General features: G+C 36.4%; 1 protein-coding gene and 1 long non-coding RNA gene across 4 annotated transcripts in view; one reads left to right on the top strand and one right to left on the bottom strand.

The window, feature by feature from the left end:
* LOC140501674 (uncharacterized) overlaps positions 1–22,451 on the bottom strand; it is a 35,284-nt gene that overhangs the window by 10,550 nt on the left and 2,283 nt on the right. The window contains exons 2-3 of one of the 2 annotated variants that reach the window (XR_011966317.1): positions 19,215–19,339; positions 9,544–13,112 (exon numbers count right to left, since the gene is read on the bottom strand). This is a non-coding gene — a long non-coding RNA (uncharacterized lncRNA). Of the gene's footprint in view, positions 1–9,543; positions 13,113–19,214; positions 19,340–22,451 lie in introns of those variants that run through there. The other variant, XR_011966316.1, reaches the window with a different exon arrangement.
* The window catches only part of PIGN (phosphatidylinositol glycan anchor biosynthesis class N), a 189,771-nt gene continuing 188,217 nt past the window's right edge, over positions 20,898–22,451 (top strand). For both annotated transcript variants that reach the window (XM_072605511.1, XM_072605510.1), the window contains exons 1-2: positions 20,898–20,990; positions 21,265–21,497. In XM_072605511.1, the coding sequence (XP_072461612.1) occupies positions 21,271–21,497 (227 nt within the window). In that variant the 5' untranslated portion in view covers positions 20,898–20,990; positions 21,265–21,270. The remainder of the gene's footprint in view (positions 20,991–21,264; positions 21,498–22,451) is intronic.

The raw sequence follows: 22,451 nt of genomic DNA, 5'->3' as shown, positions 1-22,451 counted from the left end.
GTTTCCATTGTCATAGTCATTGTGTGTATTGTTTTCTTGACTGCTTTAGTTTGCATCAGTTCATTTAGATATTTTATTGCTTCTGTATTAATTACATTTGTCATTTCTTACAGCACAGTAATGTTCTGTTACATGCGTATACCTCAATTTGTTTAGCCGTTCCCCAATCAATGAGCTTTATTTCCAACTCTTTGCCTTCATAAAAATGCTGCTATAAAAATATCTTAAGGCATGTGGGGTCTTTCTTTTTATAGATAGTCTCTTGGAGATACAAGCCTAGTAATGGAACATTTGGGTCAAAGTGTATGGATGTTTTAGTCACTTTATTTGCATAATACCTATTTGCTTTCCAAAATGATTTTTATCAATTAACAGTTCAAATAACAATGTACTAGCGTGCTTAATCTTTTCACAACTCCTCCAGCCTTGACCATTCTCATTTTTTATGGTCTTTGCTTGTTGTGGAGAATGTGAAATAAAACTTCAGAGGTGTTCTGTTTTGCATTTCTCTTCTTATTAGTGATTCAGAGTGTTCTTTAATACGGTTGTTAATAGTTTACAATGCTTCCTTCAGGAATTGTTCATAATCTTTGTACTTACCCTTTGGAAATGACTTTAAGCATACACATACTTACACATATATGCATACATGTATAAACTGTATATATATGTGTGCTTATGTATCTTGCAAACCAATCCCTTCATCTGAAAAAGAATTTTTTTTATTTAAGTTTTCAACATTCATTTCCACAAAATTTTGAGTTCCAAATTTTCTCCCCATTTCTCCCCTCCCCCCACCCCAAAACGCTGAGCATTCTAATTACCCCTATCACCAATCTGCCCTCCCTTCTAATATCCCTCCTTTCCCTTATCCCCATCTTCTCTTTTGTCCTGTAGGGCAAGATAAATTTCTATACCCCATTAACTGTATTTCTTATTTCCTAGTTGTATGCAAGAACAATACTCAACAGTTGTTCCTAAAACTTTGAGTTCCACCTTCTCTTTCTTCCTCCCTTCCCACCCATCCCCAATTCAATATAGGCCATAACTGTATAGTTTTGCAAATGACGTTCATAATAGTTGTGTTGTGTAAGACTAACTATATTTCCCTTCATCCTATCCTGCGCCCCATTTCCTCTATTCTCTCTTTTGACCTTGTCCCTCCCCAAGAGTGTGGACTTCTAATTGCTCCCTCCTCCTATTACCCTCCCTTCCATCATTCCCCCCACCTTGTTTATCCCCTTCTCCCCCACTTTCCTGTATTGTAAGATGTTTTCATACCAAAATGAGTGTGCATTTTGTTGTTCCTAGTAGTCGAATGTGATGAGAGTAAGCTTCACGTTTTCTCTCTCACCTCCCCCCTTTTCCCTTCACTGAAAAGTCTTTTACTTGGCTCTTTGTGAGAGATAATTTGCCCCATTCTATTTCCCCCTTTCTCCTCCCAATATATTCCTCTCTCACCCCTTAATTATTTTTTAAGATATGATCCCATCCTATTCAACTCACCCTGGTGTCTCTGTGTGTGTGTGTGTGTGTGTGTGTATGTGTATATGTGTATGTAATCCCACCAACTACCCAGACACTGAAAAAAGTTTCAAGAGTTACAAATATTATCTTTCCATGTAGGATTGTAAATAGTTCAACTTTAGTAAGTCCCTTATGATTTCTCTTTGCTGTTTACCTTTTCATGCTTCTCTTGATTCTTGTGTTTAAAAGTCAAATTTTCTTTTCAGCTCTGGTCTTTTCATCAAGAATGCTTGAAAGTCCTCTATTTCATTGAAAGACCAATTTTTCCCCTGAAGTATTATACTCAGTTTTGCTGGGTAGGTGATTCTTAGTTTTAGTCCTAGTTCCTTTGACTTCTGGAATATCCTATTCCACTCCCTTCAATCCCTTAATGTAGAAGCTGCTAGATCTTGTGTTATCCTGATTGTATTTCCACAATACTTGAATTGTTTCTTTCTAGCTGCTTTCAATATTTTCTCCTTGACCTGGGAACTCTGGAATTTGGCCACAGTGTTCCTAGGAGTTTCTCTTTTTGGATCTCTTTCAGGAGGTGATTGGTGGATTCTTTCAATATGTATTTTGCCCCCTGGTTCTAGAATCTCAGGGCAGTTTTCCTTGATAATTTCATGAAAGATGATGCCTAGGCTCTTTTTTTGATCATGGCTTTCAGGTAGTAGTCCCATAATTTTTAAATTGTCTCTCCTGGATCTATTTTCCAGGTCAGTTGTTTTTCCAATGAGATATTTCACATTATCTTCCATTTTTTCATTCCTTTGGTTTTGTTTTGTGATTTCTTGGTTTCTCATAAAGTCGTTAGCCTCTATCTGTTCCATTCTAATTTTTAAAGAACTATTTTCTTCAGTGAGCTTTTGAACCTCCTTTTCCATTTAGCTAATTCTGCTTTTGAAAGCATTCTTCTCCTCATTGGCTTTTTGCACCTCTTTTGCCAATTGAGTTATTGAGCTATTTTTTAAAGTTGTTATTTTCTTCAGCATTTTTTGGGTCTCCTTTAGCAAGCTGTTGACTCACTTTTCGTGATTTTCTTGCATTGTTCCAATTTCTCTTCCCAGTTTTTCCTCCACCTCTCTTACTTGATTTTCAAAATCCTTTTTGAGCTCTTCCATGGCCTGAGACCATTGAATATTTATTTTGGATGTTTGGGATACAGAAGCCTTGACTTTTATGTCTTTCCCTGATGGTAAGCATTGTTCTTCCTCATCAGAAAGGATGGGAGAAGATATCTGTTCACCAAGAAAGTAACCTTCTATAGTCTTATTTTTTTTCCCCTTTTTTGGGCATTTTCCCAACCAGTTACTTGACTTTTGGGTCCTTTGTCAAGAGTAGGGTGTACTCTGGGAGTTTGTAAGATCTCAGTTCCTCCAAGGTGGTACAATCAAGTGTGTACACTGGTCTGGGAGCAAGAAGAAATTTTTGTGCCCAGAATCTGAGTAATAGAGGTTTGTCTTCACAACCACCTAGCCTCCAGTTCAGCCAAGCCAGCACTGCAGGCTGAGATTCAGATAAGCTGCAGGGGCAGGTCCGCCAATCAGTGTGAGATAAAGATCAGCTGCTCAAATCCCTCAGGAGTATTAGGTGGGGGCAGGGCCTCTACACAGGGCTGAGGTAAGCATCACCTGCTCAACGCCCCCAGGGGTCTTACACTCAAACAATGGATGCGGACTGCTGTGGAAGCTGCTGCAGCCTGCCCAATAGGACCTCTGCGGGCCACAGCCTGAGGCTGGAGCTATGGGAAGGCCCTTCTCCCTTCTCAGTCAGCTGAAAAAACCCTTTCACTGACCTTTGGCGTCTGTGGGTTGAGGGATCTGTGAACCTGTTGCTATTGCGACTGGGGATTCTGCCCCTGAGGCCTGCTCTCATCCTCCTCCCAGAGCTGCACTGCTGCTTGGCCAAAGCTGGGTTGGGCTCTGCTCCATGTCCAGTGTGACAGACGTTTCCTGTCAGCCTTTCAGGTCACCCCAGGCTGGAAATCTCCTCCACTCTGTTGTTCTGTGGCTTCTGCTGCTCTAGAACTTGTTAAGAGTCTTTCTTTACAGGTATTTTATGGGCTGTGGGGGAAGAGCTATCATATGTGTGATTTTCTACTCTGCCATCTTGGCTCCACCCACCTTGAAAAATTTGATACAAAGATTTTTTTTTTACCCATTCATGTGATTCTCTTTTTATTGTAGGTGCATTTATTTTGTTTCTACAGGAGCTTTTTGGTTTTATGTAATCAAATTTGTCTATTTTATCTCATATCTCATGTGAGGTTAATATTTCTTACTGGTAGCTGTGAAATGCACACTTCTCTTGTAATTTTTTTTGGTATGATTTTTAACATGAAAGTTATGTTTTCATGTAGCAAGTGTTGTGGATATAGTGTAAATTATCACTCTGAGCCTGATTCATATTAGACTGCTTTTCAGTTTTCCCAGTAGTTTGTATCAAATAGGGAATTTTTTCTTAAGTAATCTGTTTTCTGATTTATCAGACACTGGATTGTTGAATTCCATTATTTCTGATTTTCCCTTTTCTAATCAGTTCCAATGATCTACCTCTCTGTTTTTAACCAATAGCAAATGATTTTGATGACTGCTCTTTGTAACACAACTTCAGATCTGAAGTGCTGTTAGAGACAAACTTCAAGAAAATTTTATTAAAAATGGAGTTCAGAGCAGAGAAGGCCATCTACGTTCCTCCCCCTGAAGGAACAGATAGCTTCCAGCATGGCCACGGTAAGGACTAGGACCAGATCAGGATGAAGCAGGACCTTTATAGAATTCCGTTCTTTGGATTTCCCTCTAAACCATCCCCTGGCCATGTAACTTCATTTTCTTCTCTGTTAGGCTTTCCCTCAAACAACTTATTGAGCATGCACAGTAGTTTTCTGACCTTTACCTCATTGTACTAGGTCACACCCCCCCCATCAAAGTTGGAAATAAAACTTACTTCCTGTTTTCCCACAAGTACTGTTCTGCCTTCATTTCTACCTCTTTTCATCATTTTACATAATATTCTATTATCTCTTGTTTTTCCAAATTAGTTTTTTTTTAAAAAATTATTTTACCAAGTTCTGTGAAGTATCCCTTTGATAAGTGATTGGTATAGCATTAAAAGTGTACACTAACTTTGGTAATATTGTCCTTTTTATTATATTGGCATAGCCCTGTCATGAACACTGAATATTCTTCCAACTATTTAAATTGTTCCTTATGTCTTTTTTTAATTATTTGTTTTCAGTTTTCAGTAATCACTTCCGTAAATCTTAAATTTTCTCCCCCTTTCTGCTCTCTCCCTCCCCAAGACAGCATGCAGTCTTATATGGGTTCTACACATTATTAAATACATTTTCACATTAGTCACATTTCATAGAAGAGTTAAAATGAATGGGGCAAACCATGAGAAAAACCAAAACAAAATGAAACATAATGCAGGAGAAAGTAGTCTGCTTCATTCCGCGTCCCGATTTCACAGTTCTTTCTCTGGATGTGGATGACGTGTCTTTAAGGAGCATTTTATGATGGTATTTATACATTTTATATACTTTGCTAGATTGACCCTCAGATATCTATGCATTTTGTAGTTATTTAGAATGGGTTTGCTTTTTGATTATTGCCTCCTGAATTTTGTTCATATTGTATAGATGTGTTATTGTTATTGTATTTGTTGATTCCTTGGGATTTTCTAAGTAAATCATCTTGTCATCAGCAGGTAAGGATATTTTTATCTCTTCTTTATCTAATCTTATGCCTTTAATTTTTTATCTTATTACTATTGCTAATATGTTTTTGAGTCTGGATTTGAACTCGTCTTCCTGATAAAGCCCAGTGCTCTATTCACAGTGCCACCTCACTGCCTGCAATATTTTGTATAGCTCTGCAAAGCATCCTTTGGTAGTTTGATTGGTATAAAATCTGTGAATGAATTTTGGTAGTATCTTTATTTTTATAATAGTGGAATGGCCCAGACATCAGGACTTAACCTCTCCAGTTATTTAAGTTGTCTTTTATTTCATCCTTATTCATCTTAATGCAAAATTAAAAATTAAGAAAATAATCACAGTATGGGGTTTTACATATAAGTGAATTAGAATACATGATAGTTTACGCAAAGTTTATCAAGATACTGGCTATAGTTAGTCTGGATTGGTTAAGGTATTGCGTATCAATGCCTAGGGAAAAAGAGAAATGTTTTAAATTTTGTTCTGGTATTCCATAGTTGACTCAAAGATGTGACAGTTGCCATATACTAATTGGGATACAATTTATTTACTGATTTTCCCTAGATTTCATAATCTGTAGTAAGACAATGCACCACATAATCATTTCTGTACCATAAGCAGACTTTATGCATTTGTACTAGAAGGAATTTTAGTTCTTCTGCAAATTAAGGTCTTACTGTCATCTCTGGTCTCAGGGTAGAATTTACCAGACTTCTTTTTATATGCACCCCTCCCAGTAGCTTCTTTCACTGAGCCCTTCAGTGTTTATGGCAACTCTTAGGGTCTGGTAAGGTCTCACAAAGCTTCTCAAGGACAGTGAGACTTCCCAACATATTAAATTGAAGTTAGTTTTGACAAGCCAGAGGATAGCCATTTGGAATACTAAGACAGTTTTTAGCCAGAAGGACACCTTGCCTTCCAGACAAAAGTCTCTAATGATTATTAACTCATCAAATCATAAAATTACATATAAAATCATGGCATTCAGATGAAAAGGGCAAGCTAAACTCCTAAAAGATACAAATGCAGCATCCTTTAGGTACATTACACAGTTACCAGAACTATACAGTGATATCCCAAGATCACAGTACAAGAAATTCATAAACATAAACTTTAAAACATGAAACTAAATTTGTTACTGGTCAAATGACATTAAACCAGTTGAATGCATCTCCAAGTCAGCTATGTAAATCATTCTATTCATCTACCAGTTTTGTCATTTATACTAGTTGCATTCACAAATCAATATAGAATAACTATCTCTGTACCTCTTATAGTACTTACATTCTGAGCTCAGATCAACTATGCTATAAATAATAATTTCCCCAATAAACTGATCAAACCAACTATGAATCCAAATTTTAATCTGATAAATTTAGACTCTTGCTACATAATCCTAGCTATTCTTCTACACCCACAAGAATATCAAAATCTGGAATCAAACTTGGAAGTCAAGAGAAATCTCAAAACCAATTTAATTTCCTGAGGAGGAAATAAACATTTCTTCATGTAGAATTCACAACTTTACAAACATGGAAATCTCTCTACTCTCCTCTTTCTTCAGTGAGGCCTGAGATTTCCTCACATTTTCTGCATACCTTGGATTTTCTTATGGCCCATTTTGCACATTTTGACAGCTGGATCTTACATTGGTCCAGCTTGGATAAAAATCAGTAATTTTGTATTCCAGCCATTAGGGAATCAAGATTGAGTTGCATTGAAGAGAAAAAACTTTTCTATGAGTACTTTTGTATACTTCTTATTATCTTCTAATTGAGCTTTACGTCTATTCTGTGTCAATGCAAATCTTGTCTGTCTTCCTCCAATTTTCTTTCCTTTTCTTCCCAAGGTCTCTGACTACCTGCATACCACAAAATTATGCCTTTCTCCACATTGATTCAACATTTCACTTTCCTTCTGTAGTACTTTCTTAATCCTACAACTCTTTATTTTAAAATCATACCATAGTCCATCTACAAAAGTAGTTTCCTTTTCACTCCATTGAATGTCTCCTTTGCAAATTAGCACACTTTTCATATTCACCACGAATTTACTATAAAACGTTACATTTCAGTTTCTCATTTTGTCAAGTAAACTTTTTCCAATTTAGTTTCTTACCTAAGCTTGCAAATGTGTGGTCTCTCCTAGTTTTTTTTAGGTGACTGTTTCTAATTTACCTAGGTAATTAAATTCTGCAAAATCATTTACAGAAGACCACAATTGTCCAATCTCAAAATTATATTTTTTGTTTTTTCAACTTTTTTGTTATTTTTAATTATCACAACATTCTTTCCAAGTTGGAGAGAATGAATACTTAGTACCAGGCAGTCCTCAAGCTCCAGATAAGGCCTCTGATACTTCAAACTGTAACATTACTTGCTTTTGTTTCCTCTTTGCTTTTGGACTCATAGAGACAAAACTTTTAGATTGGTTTCAGTTCTTTTTAGAACTGGGCATTCTCTAGTCTGTGAAATCACTTTCTTTCCTTAGAGTAAAACAATAAAATTTTTCACCCTTCAGGAAAGAGAGAATGATAGAGGGGTCTGGGTACTGTTCCATGCAAATTTCACATCTCTACTTTTAACAGTCTTAGGGAGCTATGTCTCCAAGCCCCACTAAGTTGCTTCAGTATACATTAAATGTTCAAACCACATTCCCATCATAATTTGAAAATACACATTCAACATATTTTTCTTTAGTCCCAGATTTAGTGTCTAGTTTCCAGTGCCATGAATTTCTGCAAATGGTAAAAAGATCTTCTCCCCTCATTTCTGTCTTTCTGCCTTTGTATCCCCAAGTTGGCCAGAATTAGGAGCATGGAGATAAGACTATATCCTTTGAAAACTCTGAAACTTTTAGTTGAAAAGTTGTCATTCTTTTCACCTTTTCCCTTTGGCTGATTCTGCCACAGGAAAAAGTTAGGACAGATTGTGGATAATGCTAACAGCATATACTCTGTATTGTTTTTAAAAAGAACCATAAACAAAAATATATTTTCAATATCATAATGTGTGATTTTTAAAATTTAATTAATATATTTAATATATTATTTCACTATATTTAAGGAAAATCATAAGGTCTGTAGGGTTTTGGAGTCTAGGGAAGGGAGAATGAGACTTCCTAGGCTGGGGAAGACAGAAAGTTTCCGATGTGTCTAACTGGTCTTAAATTGTTCTTGATCTAGAGAATCTTGTAAACTAGTAATAATACCTTTTTTTTTCTGCTTCTCAAAAATACCATCTGCCTAGGATGGATGGTTCCATAAACCCTCACAAATAGATTAATTTATCTAAATCAAAACTCCCATCATTTGATGGTTGCTGAAAAGGGCTTTTGTTTCCATATAAAACATCAGACCACTAAGCACTTTGTACAGAGTGCTTTCAGCAGTTTCCCTGGTTGAGAATAAATTTTGACTATATCGTCCAGAGGAGACCCAGAATTTGGTTTACTTTGTTGTCTATCCATGATCCAGTTGTCTATCCTCAGGCTGACTGGGGACCTTTATCCTCAGAGGTCTCCCTCAGAGAGGATTTTACCCTCTTGTTTGAAAGAGTTTGTCATCAGTATCTTCCTTGTATCACAGAACCAGATAAAAACACAAAATTCCAAGGTAGGATTGTGGGGGGGAGGTGGAATAGAATAGATAAATCTGTGGCTTACTAGCCTGCAGAACACAAGTCTGCTAGGCACAGGGTTTAGATTTCTCTTTATCCTAGTTCAGGTAGCCGCTTAGAAACAGATCTCTCTCCCAGTATCCCCTCTTTTGAAGCATAGGGTTCTCTGAGCTCTTGTATTATACCTCTAAGTCACTGTGAGCTTGTCAAAGAATAAATCTGCCTGCATAAGTCAAGTATTCCCAGCTCTGGACAGCAGTTCACAACTAAGAAGATATCAGGCATAATGTTGGAGAATCTGTGAGAAGCCAGGAAAACCAATATACTATTAGTGGAATGAGTATTGGTCCTGCTGTTCTGAAAAATGATTTTGGAATTATGTGAGAAAAGTCACTAACTCATTCATACCCTTTGTTATTGTCAAAGGGTCAGTGACAGAAAGAAAGGTCTCATATATACCGTGATATTCATAGTAGCACTTCTGTAGAAGCAAAACATTGGTTTTAAAAAAGTGGGTGCCCATCTCTTAGGAAATGGCTATACAAAGTATGGCATAGGATTGTAGTAGAATATTATTATTCCTTAAGAAGTAATGAATACAAAGAATTTGGAGACATAAGAAAATTTTGTGTATGACCTAGTAGAGAGTGAAGAAAGTAAAACCAAAACAATGAATAATACAAAGAGTACAATAATATAAATGAAAACATCACCAAAATGTATTAGAATTCAGATTAAACAACTGATCATAGCCCCAGAAGATAAATGATATGAAGCATTCTTGTCTCTTCTTAGGAGAAAGGTGAAGAATTACAGGTGTGAACATTGTATATCCTTTTAGACATAGTGTCTGTGTTGTCTGGGTTTACTTAACAGGATGACTTTAACACAGCCAACGGAAATAGAGAAATAGAAACCATTTGCTTTGAGCTCCATCTTCTTCATTTCGCAATCTCTTGACATCATAACCTATTCTCTCCTCCAGGCTCTGATAGTACCTATCTCCTTGTCACAACCAATCCATGCCAAAGCATATACCACGATACCTGTACCCTTGTCCCCATCCCCTTTTCTCAGTTCCCATACTTCTTGACCTCTCTGCAGAGTCTGACAGTGTTAATCCTTTCTTCCTAGATACTCTATCTTCTCTGAGTTTTTGTGATACTGCTGTTTTTTCGGTTCTTCTCTTATCTGACCATTTTTTTTTTTTCTGTCTCCTTTGCCAGATTATTATTGACAACACACTAATGATGGATATGCCCCAAAGCTCTATCCTGATCCTCCTTTTCCTTTTTGTTTCTTTTCTCCATCCCTTCTCATTTTCACCCTGGTTTTCTGAGTTTTAGTTCCATGTCACCACTACCCACTTGATTTCAAACTGGATCTCCCATGGGCCTTTCAATCTCATCATGTCCCAGACTGGTCTTACTATCTTTCCCCTAAAACCTGCCTTTCTTCTTCTGCTAGCCTTAATTACTAAATGGGCCTTACCTCAGTTAAACTGAGACCTATTAAAGACCTTTGCTTTAACAGGCTAAGGTGCTTCCACTATATCCAGGACCATCTCCAGTCATTCTTACTGTATCTTGACATTGGACTGAGATGTCTCCGGAGGAGAAAGTGAGGCTGGTGACTTTGCAGAATCCTCTTCCACTTAAATTCAGTTCACTTGCATGTTATGACATCACCTCCCTGATGTCATGGTCCTCTTCAAGAATAAAGAACAAACAACATCAATAACTTCTAAACTTCTGTGTTATTATCAAGAGCACAACTGTGCTTCATTCATCCAAGATTTTAACCTATATCATCCTTAAACCTCATCTTCAGCTCATACTCTCCATCACTCCATGTATCCATTCAGTTGCCAGATCTTGTCTTTTGTTTTGTCTTTTTTTTATGCATCTTTTTCTCTCAACCTACATAAAATCATGACTCTAGTTCAAGACCTAGTCACTTTTCCCTTGGACTGTTGCACTAGCCTTTTAGTTTATTTCCCTGCCTCCTGTCCTTCATACAGCCTCCAAACTGATTTTCCTGAAGTACAAATCTGACCATGTCTCTGTCCTATCAAACAAACTTCTTATTTCTTCCGTTACCAAATGTAGCTAGGGTGACATAGTGGATAGAGTGCCGGGTTTGGAGTCAGGAGGACCATACTTCAAAATCCAGTCTAAGACATTTACTAGCTGTGTGACTCTGGCACATTAGTAACCTTGTTTGCGTTAGTCCATTGAAGAAGAAAATAGCAAACTACTCTAGTATCTTTGCCAGGAAAACCCAAACAGGGTCCCCAAGAGTTGGAAATGTTGTTTTTCCTTTGTTCTCGAAGAGGACCATGACATCAAGAAAGAGATGTCATGATTTGGAAGTGAATTGGATGTAAGTGAGAGAAGGCTGTGCAAAGTCACCAACCTCACTCTTTCCTCAAAAGCCATCTAGATCCAGTGGCCAGATATAGATCAGGATGTCTGAAGATGGCCCAGATGCAATGGAAGACCTTAGCCTTTTTAAGCTAAGGTCTTTCCCAGATCTTAGTTTGTCTGAAGCAATGCCCATTCCAGGCCTGCACAACCTGTGACCTTCAGTCTGCTTTCAGTCGTCGTCCCCCCGCCCCATACCCCCAGTGGATTTCCAGTGGCCAGTGAAAAATGTAGAGGAAATCCTTTGGTGTACTACAAGTGGTCTGTGAGTTGTAAGTGGTTGGCAGACCTGGCCCATTCAGTGATCAAGGATAGATAAAAATGAGGCAAAGAACTGCTTCTTTTATGTAATCAAAAATAAATAAATAAATCAGGCAGGGGAAGACCCTCAGGGTTTCTGGCCAAAACAGAAACATTTGCTATTTACACTCACTCTGAGCCATTAGAACCCAAACAATGACCTAGTGAGGCTTGGACTGGGACCATTGTTGGACAATCAAGGAGAGCCAGAGTGATTTGGGTTTAAGGTATGGTCCATTAAAAAGAAATCTAGCCTGTATATCCCAAGATATCTTAACTAAGTTTCAGTGATTAAAATTTATATTACTTTGGGCAGATCACCCACAGGTGATTTCCTATATGGACAGAGGGAGAGGAGAGAGAAAAGGTGAAGGAAGGAAGGAAGGAAGGAAGGAAGGAAGGAAGGAAGGGAGGGAGGGAGGGAGGGAGGGAGGGAGGAAGGAAGGAAGGAAGGAAGGAAGGAAGGAAGGAAGGAAGGAAGGAAGGTGTTGTATTACCCAACATGAACTGGCCATTTGGGTCTCCAGGCAGCTATTCATAGGTTGTTATTTGTCCTTTGTTCTTGAAGAGGATCATAACATCAGGAAGGAGATGTCATGACTTGCAAGTGAATTGGATTTAAGTGAGGAAAGGTTGTGCAGTCACCAGTCTCACTCTCTCCTCAGGAGCCATCTGGGTCCCCAAGCAAGATGTATGACTGAACAACCACAACAGCAAAACCAAATATAAACTCCTCTCTTTTGCATTTAAAGCCCTTCATAACCTGCTCATAACATATCTTTCCATCCTAATTGCACATTACTACCATTCATGTACACTGGAGTTCAGCCAAACTAATCTTTTTAAAATTTTTTTTAGAATTTATGGAATAAAACAAGCATTTCCATAACATAGTACAATAAAAAAGGTGATTGTACATGAAACTGCAAATCTGTTACGCACAATTTGCTATTTCTTTCAAATATACAACAAAATTATCATGTAAATTTTTTTTCCTACTGTTTTTCATATGTAACACTCTATCTCCAACCTTCATGTGACTCTCATGCCTGGATTGTACTCTTTCCCCTTCTCTATTTTTCATAATTCCTAATTCCCTTCAAGTTTGTGTCAAAGATTTGGGAACTCAGGGAAGTGCCCTTCAGTTGGGGAATGGCTGAGTAAGTTATATGAATGTGATAGAATACTATTGTGCTGTAAGAAATGACAAAGGTGATAATTTCATAAAAACCTGGGGAGACATATAGAATGATGCAAAATGAAGTACACAGAACCAGGAGAACAATATGGTAAAGATAAACAGCTTTGAAAGACTTAGGAACTCTGATCAACATAATGACCAATTATAATTTCAGAGGACCCATGATGAAATATACTGCCCACCTCCAGAGAGAAAGGATAGACTCAAAGTGCAAATTGAAACATTTTTTTGGAGTTGGCCAATGTGGGAATTTATTTTGTTTGATTTTATGTGTTTGTAATGGGTTTTGTTTTTCTTGGTTTCTCAGTGGCAGGAAAGGGACATAGGAGGGAGAGAATGTTGACCTAAAAAGAAAATAAAATAGAATTTGTAAAACAAAAGGCATTAATAAAATATTGCACTTAAAAAAAGTTTTAAATTGGAGGCTAGATAACCACTTGTTAGGGATATTGTTGAAGGCACGATTATTCCAGAACAGGTTGGATTAAATGACTTCTCTGGTCCCTTCCTGCTTTTGTGAATTAGAAAGGATACATGAATTTTGTTCCTGGCTTATGTGAATTTAGGTCAAATCATTTAACCTTTCTGGGCATTAGTATCTTTATCTTTAAAAAGAAGAGGCTGAACTAGAACAAGTATTGTTTTCTAAATATTAAAAGATTCTATTGATCTTAATGGGTTTAATCATAGCTTCAGAGCCCTATTTAGTGCCTATGTAATTTCACTGGCATGGGTATTCTTTCCTCTATGAACAGCCTCTTGGAGGATGTACATAATTAGCTATCAAGACCAAACCTTTGGGAAGCACCTACAGTAACAAGCAGGTAAGCAAGGGAATTAGGAACCAATGGAAACAGAGGTGAGGAGAGAACCTAGAGTATAGAGTGTTTGAAGCTAAAAGAAGAGAGTATATGTAGAAAGGAATGGACAACCATGTCAAATCCTGCAAAGGCCCAGGTAAATAAGATAATTAACATAGGAAAGGCACTAGAATTAAAAGGGGTTGGGTAAGACTTTTTATAGAAGGTGAGATTTTAGTTGGGAATTAAAGGAAGCCAGGGAGGTCAGTAGTCAGAGCAGAGGAGGAAAGAGTGTCCCAGGAATGAGGGGACAGCCAGAGAAAGTACCTGGAACTAAGAGATGCAGTGTCTTGTTTCTGGAGCAGTCAGAAGAGGCCATTGTTACTAAATCAAAGAGTATGTGTTGGGGAGTAAAGTGTAAGAAGACTGGAAAGGTGGGAGGAGGGAGCTAAGTTATAAAGGGCTTTGAATGCCAAGCAGATCCTGGAGGCAATAGGAGGTGAAGAAGAATATGGGCTAAAAACAAAGCTGGTTCTCACTCAGTGCCTTATGCATTTTACTGCCATGATAACTTGAAAAGATTAAGCTGGTAGCCCCAACGATCACTCAGTGCACACAAATGGGAGCTGCCTGAGGATTCTTCTGTGCTTCTAAGCTATCATACTAGTAACATCTTGGTCTTTGGCATGACTCCCTACATTCATGGAAAGGGAGAGGAAAGAATGGGAAAGGAAAGATCACTGATCACCAACAAAGCCTTCTCTTCACCTAGCATATGGCTTAAGATGAATCTGATAGACTTTTCCAGAGGATTCTTCAAAGTCCTTCATGATCTTAATTTGAGTTTGAACTCAAGATTGAGAACCTATTGTGACATGATATATGTTTCTTTTTCTTTCCTTTGAAAGCTAAAAAATTCACATGGCATCAAAATCCAAAGAGACTCTGTCAAGTTCTGACACAAAGGAAAATAATTAAAAGATGGAAGTTGTACTCATATGTATCATTAGGTACTGTAATCTAAGCTCTTCACATTACAGAGTCCAGAGGGATTAAGTGACTTTGTTCAAAGTCACTCAGGCAGTAAGTAGTAGAACTGGGATCTGATCTTAGCAATTTAAAAAATATATTCAAAATAAGAAATAATACAAATGCTAAATAGTAGTGGGGTTGCTAAATAAAATATGGTGTATTAATGTAATGAATTACTTGGCAACTAGATATGGAGGCTAAGTGAGAATGAAAAGAAAGACCCTAAGTTTGCTAACCTAGGTGATTGGAATAAATATGATGCCCTCAATAAATTATGAGGTTAGGAAGAAGAGAGGGTTTGAGGAAAAGAATAATTATTTCTGTTTTGGACATGTTAAGTCTGAGATGTCTGTGGTGTATCAAATTTGAAATGCCAAATAAACATTTGGCATTGAAGGACTTGAGCTTCTCTGTGCAAGCTGGAGAATATCTAGCTTTTCTCCTTCTACCCTGCAAAAGCCTATTCCTTTTTCTCCTTGACATTGCATCTTTCCCATACACCTAGTGGTTTCCCATTTTTATATAGGGACACCAGAAACCTTGGTTTTTGTTGTTGTTTTTTTTCTTTCCTGATTTCTACAAAAATTTCAGCACTAGCTGAATTATTTCCAACACTCATCACATATATTGTATTTTTCTTGTTAATTGACTCTTATAAATGTTCAGTGCTGTTCTCTGAATAAAGCTTTTGCCACACTAATTATATTTATTTTATTGATCTTGTGATAACTAGTGAGATGAGCTTTTTGGATGACCACAGAGATGTATTTGTTGGATGAAAAGGACTATGGATGAATATATAGGTCTGGCAGTTAGAGATGATTTTTGAATTTTGATTGATGGGATCACCAAAATAGACTATAAATAGAGAGCCTAGGACACACATTTAGGGATATCTTCCACTGGGTGTGGGACATGGATGATGATCCAATAAAGGAGATTAAGGATCATTCAGACAAACAGGAGAAGAGAGAGACGGTGATAGAGAGAGAGAGACAGAGTCAGAGAGAGACAGAGACAGAAAGAGCACACAGTGTTTTGATAACCCCGGAAGGAGACTATCCAAGAGGAAGGGGTAGCCAAAAGTGTCAGGTCTTGCAGAGATGTTAGGGAGAATGAAGTCATTTTCTATACATTTTTTCATTTTCTAACATATTTATAATATTTTGGTTCATGTCTCATTCATTTCTAATAGAATGTATCAAATTTTTGTTATCTTCCTTAGTCCTGAACCCATGTCCTATATCAAGCTGACCAAGAGCCAGTTTAACCCTGTGGTCACCTTACTGCTTGATCCTGTGAAGAGACATCCTTATATTAGAAAACCCTAGGATATGGAGAGTTAGCTTTCTATTCAGCAGAAACAATGAATAATTATATTCCTGGTACCTGCATGGGTAAGCATTGCTAAGATTTATCTAATCTTTTCAAAAGCTTACCTTGATTTTATATGGTTTGGCATTGAATGAAATGAAGTTATTGAAGACTTCTTAGTGCTTACGAGATTATAATAAAATCTTGCTGCTTTGCTTCTACCTTGAGAAGTCTCTGATTTTTATCTGAGTCAGTGGTCTCCAAACCACAGTTTCTACGAAACTTTCAGATATTCAGGACAACTGAAGTTGACTAGGGCAGCTTATTGAGGTGGAGAAATCATAGAATTGTTAAAAATTCTATTGTATTAAAGTAGATGAGGGACATTGGGAGGTAAAGTTATGCCAGTTAGTATGGTGAAAGTGTGCATTCTGTCAGCAATGAAAAGCTTTAATTATCCTTTGGGTGGTGAAATATCCAAGTATAGGCTGTGTGGCAAAAAAAAAAAAAAAAAGATGAGGAATTTTGTGATGGAACAGAAGGCACAAAAACTCCATTTTGTCAGGTTAAATTAAGTTATGTATGGCAGTACATTGCTGAAAAATGTACCTGTCATACTGTAGAAAGACAAGTAATCCATTTTTATTTTACTCTATATAAATTTTGTACTAAGGCCATTGCTGCTTATTGGAAATGACTTACCAGGAGGTTCTTTTAATTTTGTACAATAACTTGTGTCCCACTAACTGTGATATGTGTTATTAGCAAAGGCCACTGATATTTCAGTATTTCTTTATTAATATTATCCGCTAAACTTTGAAAGTATATGATAATAGTACCAAGTAGCCTGGTAAAATGAATGATTTCACTCCCCTTTCTCCATACCCTTCCCCATGTATATTTTGTCATTCATTTTAAATTCCTTCTTGTTTTTAGTTTAACAGCAAAATATCACATTATACGTTTTTTGAAGGTTTTTTTTAAGCTCTCTCTCTGCTTCTTAAATGAAAACAACATGATCGTATGGAACGCTTTGAGATTCAAATGTCAGGGAAATTGGGTTAGATGTAATAGCTTTGGGGATATGACTTGGCTTTTAGTTTTGCTATTCATTTTGGAAGACTTTATTCAGGAATATTAGCTTATAGGTTTAGGTCTTGCTTCAGGCATATCAATTTACTAAAAAAGTTGTTCTCTGAATGCAAAAATGATGTCTGTCAACTAGCTTTAGCAATAGTAGAGCTCCTTTGTGAGAAAGGACCTTTTGTGAATATTATATTTCATCCACATCATAAAACAGAAAATAGTAAATGCTGATTTACAGCAATTTGAGTGGGTTAGTACAAGTATATTACTACTGCTAGGAAAAAAAATCCCAACAACTTAAAAGATGTGCTTTATCCTTAGGTGGCTCTTTCTTTCCAGGGATGGTACATTAAAATCACTTATAATAACTAATGCCCAGTTTCAACTATTTCAGGAACTTCTCTATAATTCTGTCCTTGTTGTGTGACTACCTTATAGGTGCTAGTGATTTAATATGGAGGTCACTTTGGTAAAGCAATAATTTAGTCTTTTTAAATGGGGTTTAACTTATTGCTGAATTCTACACTATGATAAAGAGTAGTTTAGTGGATTCCAACATATTTTTAAAGTTTAAAAAAGTGAGATTGAAATTTCAAAGCTTGCATGTTTAGAAAGGGATTTGTATGTGATTTAAATATATAGTAAAGAAATGAAGGGTATCTTCAGAGTAAAGAACCTTCTTTCAGAAACTCTCTTTTAATACCTTCCTCATTTTTCCACCAGCTTTTATTCTGATTTAACTTAGGCCTAGTGGCTCTTTTTCTTTTCTTTGGGTTATCTTATGAGCCAAGTGAAAAACGTACATATACATTAGGATACAGTTTCAACAATTTTCTGGTAGCAACATTGAAAAATCTGTCCTTAGGGATATGTAGGCCTTCCATTTTAGATGTACTTAGGTTTAAAAGAGACCTGTACAGCTTACTTCTACATCAATGCTGTAACATGTGGAGTGAGGATTTTGGTGAGTTTCCCAAATAGGTAGTAGTAGTATAATACTGTTTTTTTTTTAAATATTTTGTGGGATTTCTTTGATTCCAGTGGCCTTTTGCTTCTGAGAAGTCTCATGTTCATTCTCTCTCTTTTCTCTCCCTCTCTCTCTCTCTCTCTCTCTCTCTCTTTGCTTTATAAAACTTCTCTGAGACTCAGTTTTCTCATTTTTACAATCAGACAATACTCTTACTACCCACTTTGCTAAGAACCTTGTAAACCCTAACTATTTGTGGACACTATTAACAATAATGTCTTTATGGTGAATTTTTGTCATTTCTCTTTTTTTTGTGGGATATTTTCCCATCCATTGCTCTTTTGGTGGTCATCCTCCAGCTCAGTAAGAATTAAATCATAAGGAAATAGATTTAGAGCTGGAAGAGAACTGAGAAGTCACTTAGTAAAACTGCCTCTTTTTGCAGATTAAGAAGCTGAAATCTAACGAGATTAAATATTTTGCTCAATGCCACACAGATGTGTTTATAATTTTATTATCATTTATTTTTTTCTGTTCTAGGCAAGGAATATTTGTTTATATTTGGCAATTTTATTTTGTTTTCGTTGCCTTTGCCTTCTATTTTACTCATATTTGCCCCCTTCTCTATTCTGACACTGCCAACCTCCTGATGCAGGCCTTCCTCTTCTCAGGACTGGACTACTGCAATGACCTTCTAGTTGGTCTCCCTGCCACAGATCTCTTCTCTCTACAATCCATCTTTCATTCATCTATCAAATCAATCTCTAAAGCATAGGTCTGACCTCCAGGATCAAATATAAAATCCTTACTTTGGTGTTCAAAGCCCCTCAGGACTTGGCCTCTTCCTACCTTTCCAGTTTTCTTACATGTTACTCCCCTCCAAGTATGCTGCCATCTGATGACACTCAACTCCTTGCTGTTGTTCTTTCCACAAGATGTTGCATATTCTCACATTTTGTATTTTCTAGTGGTTGTCCTCTAAAGCTCAAATGGTCTCCCTCCTCATGTCTGCCTCCTGTTGTCATTGACTTCTTTCAAATCTCAGCTCAAATCCCACCTTCTGAAAGCCGGGTTAGGGTTAGCTGTCCCCAATCCTCCCTCTGAGGTTACCTCCCATTTATCCAGTATGTATCTTGTTTGTATGTAGTTGTTGGTATATTGTCTCTTCCTCATCATATTTATAAAGCATTCAGAATAGTGCTTGGCAAAAAGTGGCTACTGTATACATACATATTCTCTTCCCTTACCCTTCCCTTTTAGCTCGTGCGTTCCTTGAGGCCAGGGATCGTTTTCGCCTTTCTTTGTATCCTTCAGTGCTTTGCAGTGCCAGGCACATAGTCGTCTCTTAATGAATGCTTGTTGACTTTCCACTCTGGTGAATCAAGCCAAGTTATGTATTTTTAAAATCTCTATTTAGTTGGGACATAATACTAAAACCAAATGACAGTTCTATAGTTTGCAAAGTATCCTTATCCAGAGTATCATATATGGCATATATTGCCTGGTACTCTGGTATCTTAGGTATGATTTCATTGGCATGGTTATTCTTTTCAGTGATGTAGATGGCAAACCCACCCACATTCTCTCATCTTGTGTGGTTCAAATTTTCCTGGGAATTCTCTCTAGAGGAGAACTGAAGGAAAGTCTTCCTATTATTCTTATTCCATGGGATATTATCCATTGGTCTATTCTTTGCATCCATGTGTTGTTCTTGATGTGACTACTGCAGTATTGCTTTGCATTATTATTAGACACACTCACATTTTTCATGCACATGAATTTTGTTTTTTCAACTAGACTGTGAACTCCTTGAGACTAGGGACCATATCTTCTTTGTATTCTTATTGTGCATAATACAAAATTTGCACAAGGTAGGTACTCTAGATACTTATCAAGTGAATGAATAAATTCAGTCTCATGCTTATTTGGTGGAGTTTTAGGATTCTAGAAACAAATGCTCCCTTACTGGCAACATTTTTCTGTTGTGCAGATAGAGCATAAAAGCTAATTTCTTAATGTGACTCAGCTAAATGTTTGGACTGTACTGTAAATTTCCTTTCTAATATGGTCTGCCTGACAATAATGTTTGGTAAATGTGATTTAAACCTGCCAAAGCTCCTAGGAGTTGATTTGCAGAGATAAAATAGTAATAGCAACAGCAGCAATGACATCAAAAAAAAACCCTTAGTCCACAAATATTTTTGTAATTTCTTCAGCTCTTACCTGTCATTGAGTATACATAGCAAGAAGAATGCTAGTAGTACTATGGATAATGTTAACTGTATTTTCTTTTTATTTTTCCTTGAAGGTTTTCTTTGCTTGAAGCCTGATTTATTTGGTGTCCATCTTAATTCTTTTGCTGATCCAGTGCTAATATTCATGGCCTCCATAAACAATTTAAGTTTATTGACACTGTTTTCTATTCATATAAATATATATATATATGAATATATAAATATATATTTTAAAAATATATAATATTTATATATTTAATATTTTAAAAATATATTTTTAAATACATATATTTTGTGTGTGTGTTATATATATAAATATATTTCTGTATTTTAAAATAAATATTAGTTTCTTTTCTGTCATATGATCATATAGGGTATTTTTAGCCTCAGTTTTAGAATGCCAGTTAAAACAGCTTCTCAAGAATTCTCTTCATAGTATGTGCAATATAATGGTTAAAATAATTCCTTCTGGAAAAGAAGTTCTCTATATCTTCTTTCTCTCTCTTTTCCATGTTCTTTCATACCATCACTCTTAACCATCTCTCCAGATTCTCTCTTTACAAAAGTCTCTTTGTAATGTTTCTTTGCAATATAAAATTTAAATCGTTCTACTAAGAAAGTTTTTCCCTCTTTCTTTTCTGCTGTTTCCCTCAAGTCTTCTAATTCTCTTTTCTTTTGTCCCTCAAAAACTTCTAGCCCAGTTGCCAACTCTTCAGTATTCCATCTGGCATTTAAAGCTATGGTAACAGTGATTGTGAGAGAAGCTACTGGAATTGGTGTTACAGTAAGGTATGTATTGTTTTAAAATATAAGTTTTCTCAGCATTTGATTATTTGACAGTACCTCTTTCCTCCTCAGATAATTTTCATGTCTTGTCTCAGTCGATGCTTAAACTCCTTGAAGGGAAGGATAATTTCATTTTAATCTTTGTGACCCCAGCATGTAGCACAGTATTTTGCTGGTTATTACCAGCTAGTAAATATTTGCTAAATTACACCTAAGTGTGATGTTCATATAGTTGTTTTTAAGACTGATACAGATTTTCTTTTTTTCTGCCTTTCAGATAATCATGAGTCTGCTGCTATTTTTTATTTTGGGATTGTTTGTTCATTTTGTGTTCTTTGTCTCCATCTTCGATATTTACTTTACTTCTCCCCTGGTGCATGGTATGACTCCTCAATTCACCCCTCTTCTACCTCCAGCAAGACGGTTAGTGTTATTTGTTGCTGATGGGCTTCGAGCAGATTCCCTCTATGAGTTAGATGAAAATGGAACTTCTAGAGCACCATTTATCAGGTAAGCGGCTTGACTAAAAGGAAGTCTTCTTATGAAGTTTGCCTATAGTCAAACAAACATTTAAAGATCGTGTAGCCATTGTCATGTGGGCATAAGAGATGATGAGGATAGATATTGGACATGTGATATTGACCTCTCATTATAGATTGATCTGATTTTTCAGAGGATGTTCTTTTTTCCTGACCACTTTGCCTATAATTTAAGCAGGTTCTTCCAGGTGAATTTTGGCTATATGACTAAAACTGAATTTCCTGGATTTTCAGAGATAGCAAGGTTTAAGGGAGTCTGCCAGCCTCACTTTCAAGTTACTCCTCAGCCTGCTAATTTATTTGTTCCCATATTTCATCCTCAAGCTCTGGAGTAACCCAGAGTTATGTTTCAATACTTTCTTTTTTAGTTGATGCAGTTTTAATCTCTTTCTTGTTAATCAGTTGTCTAAAACTTGTGTGCTAGCTCATTAAATATTATTTATAATAAACTAGAGATACCATTTCTTATCTCTATATTAAATTCCCTAATTGCCTATGATTAAGTAAATATTAAATATACAATTCATTAAGAACCAAACTTAATAATAAGGGCATAAATAATTATAATATTTTGTCCATTAGAAAAATCATATCCTCATGTACCTCAAACCCTCACTATCATAGCAGATGACTTCTCTTCACTTCTGGAAACACAATTTCACTTTTAAATTCACTTAAGAAGTGGATTAAAGTATCTCTAGAATTTTCTTCATATTTTTTCTCAAGATAAGAGTTAAATTTAATCTTTCAGGAAATGTCATTGTTTTTCTTTGCTCTCTTCTTTTCAACCTTCAAAAGAAGCAATCTCTTCAGCTTCTGTCAAGCTGTTTTGCTTAATAATTTCTTTCAAGATTTCTCATAAAATTTTCTTTATAATGTTTCTTCATAAAAACAGTTGACTATTCTTACAATAAAGAAAAGTTTC

The sequence above is a fragment of the Notamacropus eugenii genome, chromosome 4, assembly GCF_028372415.1.
Source record: "Notamacropus eugenii isolate mMacEug1 chromosome 4, mMacEug1.pri_v2, whole genome shotgun sequence".
Classification (NCBI taxonomy): Eukaryota; Metazoa; Chordata; class Mammalia; order Diprotodontia; family Macropodidae; genus Notamacropus; species Notamacropus eugenii.
This window is presented reverse-complemented; position numbering and strand designations above follow the sequence as displayed.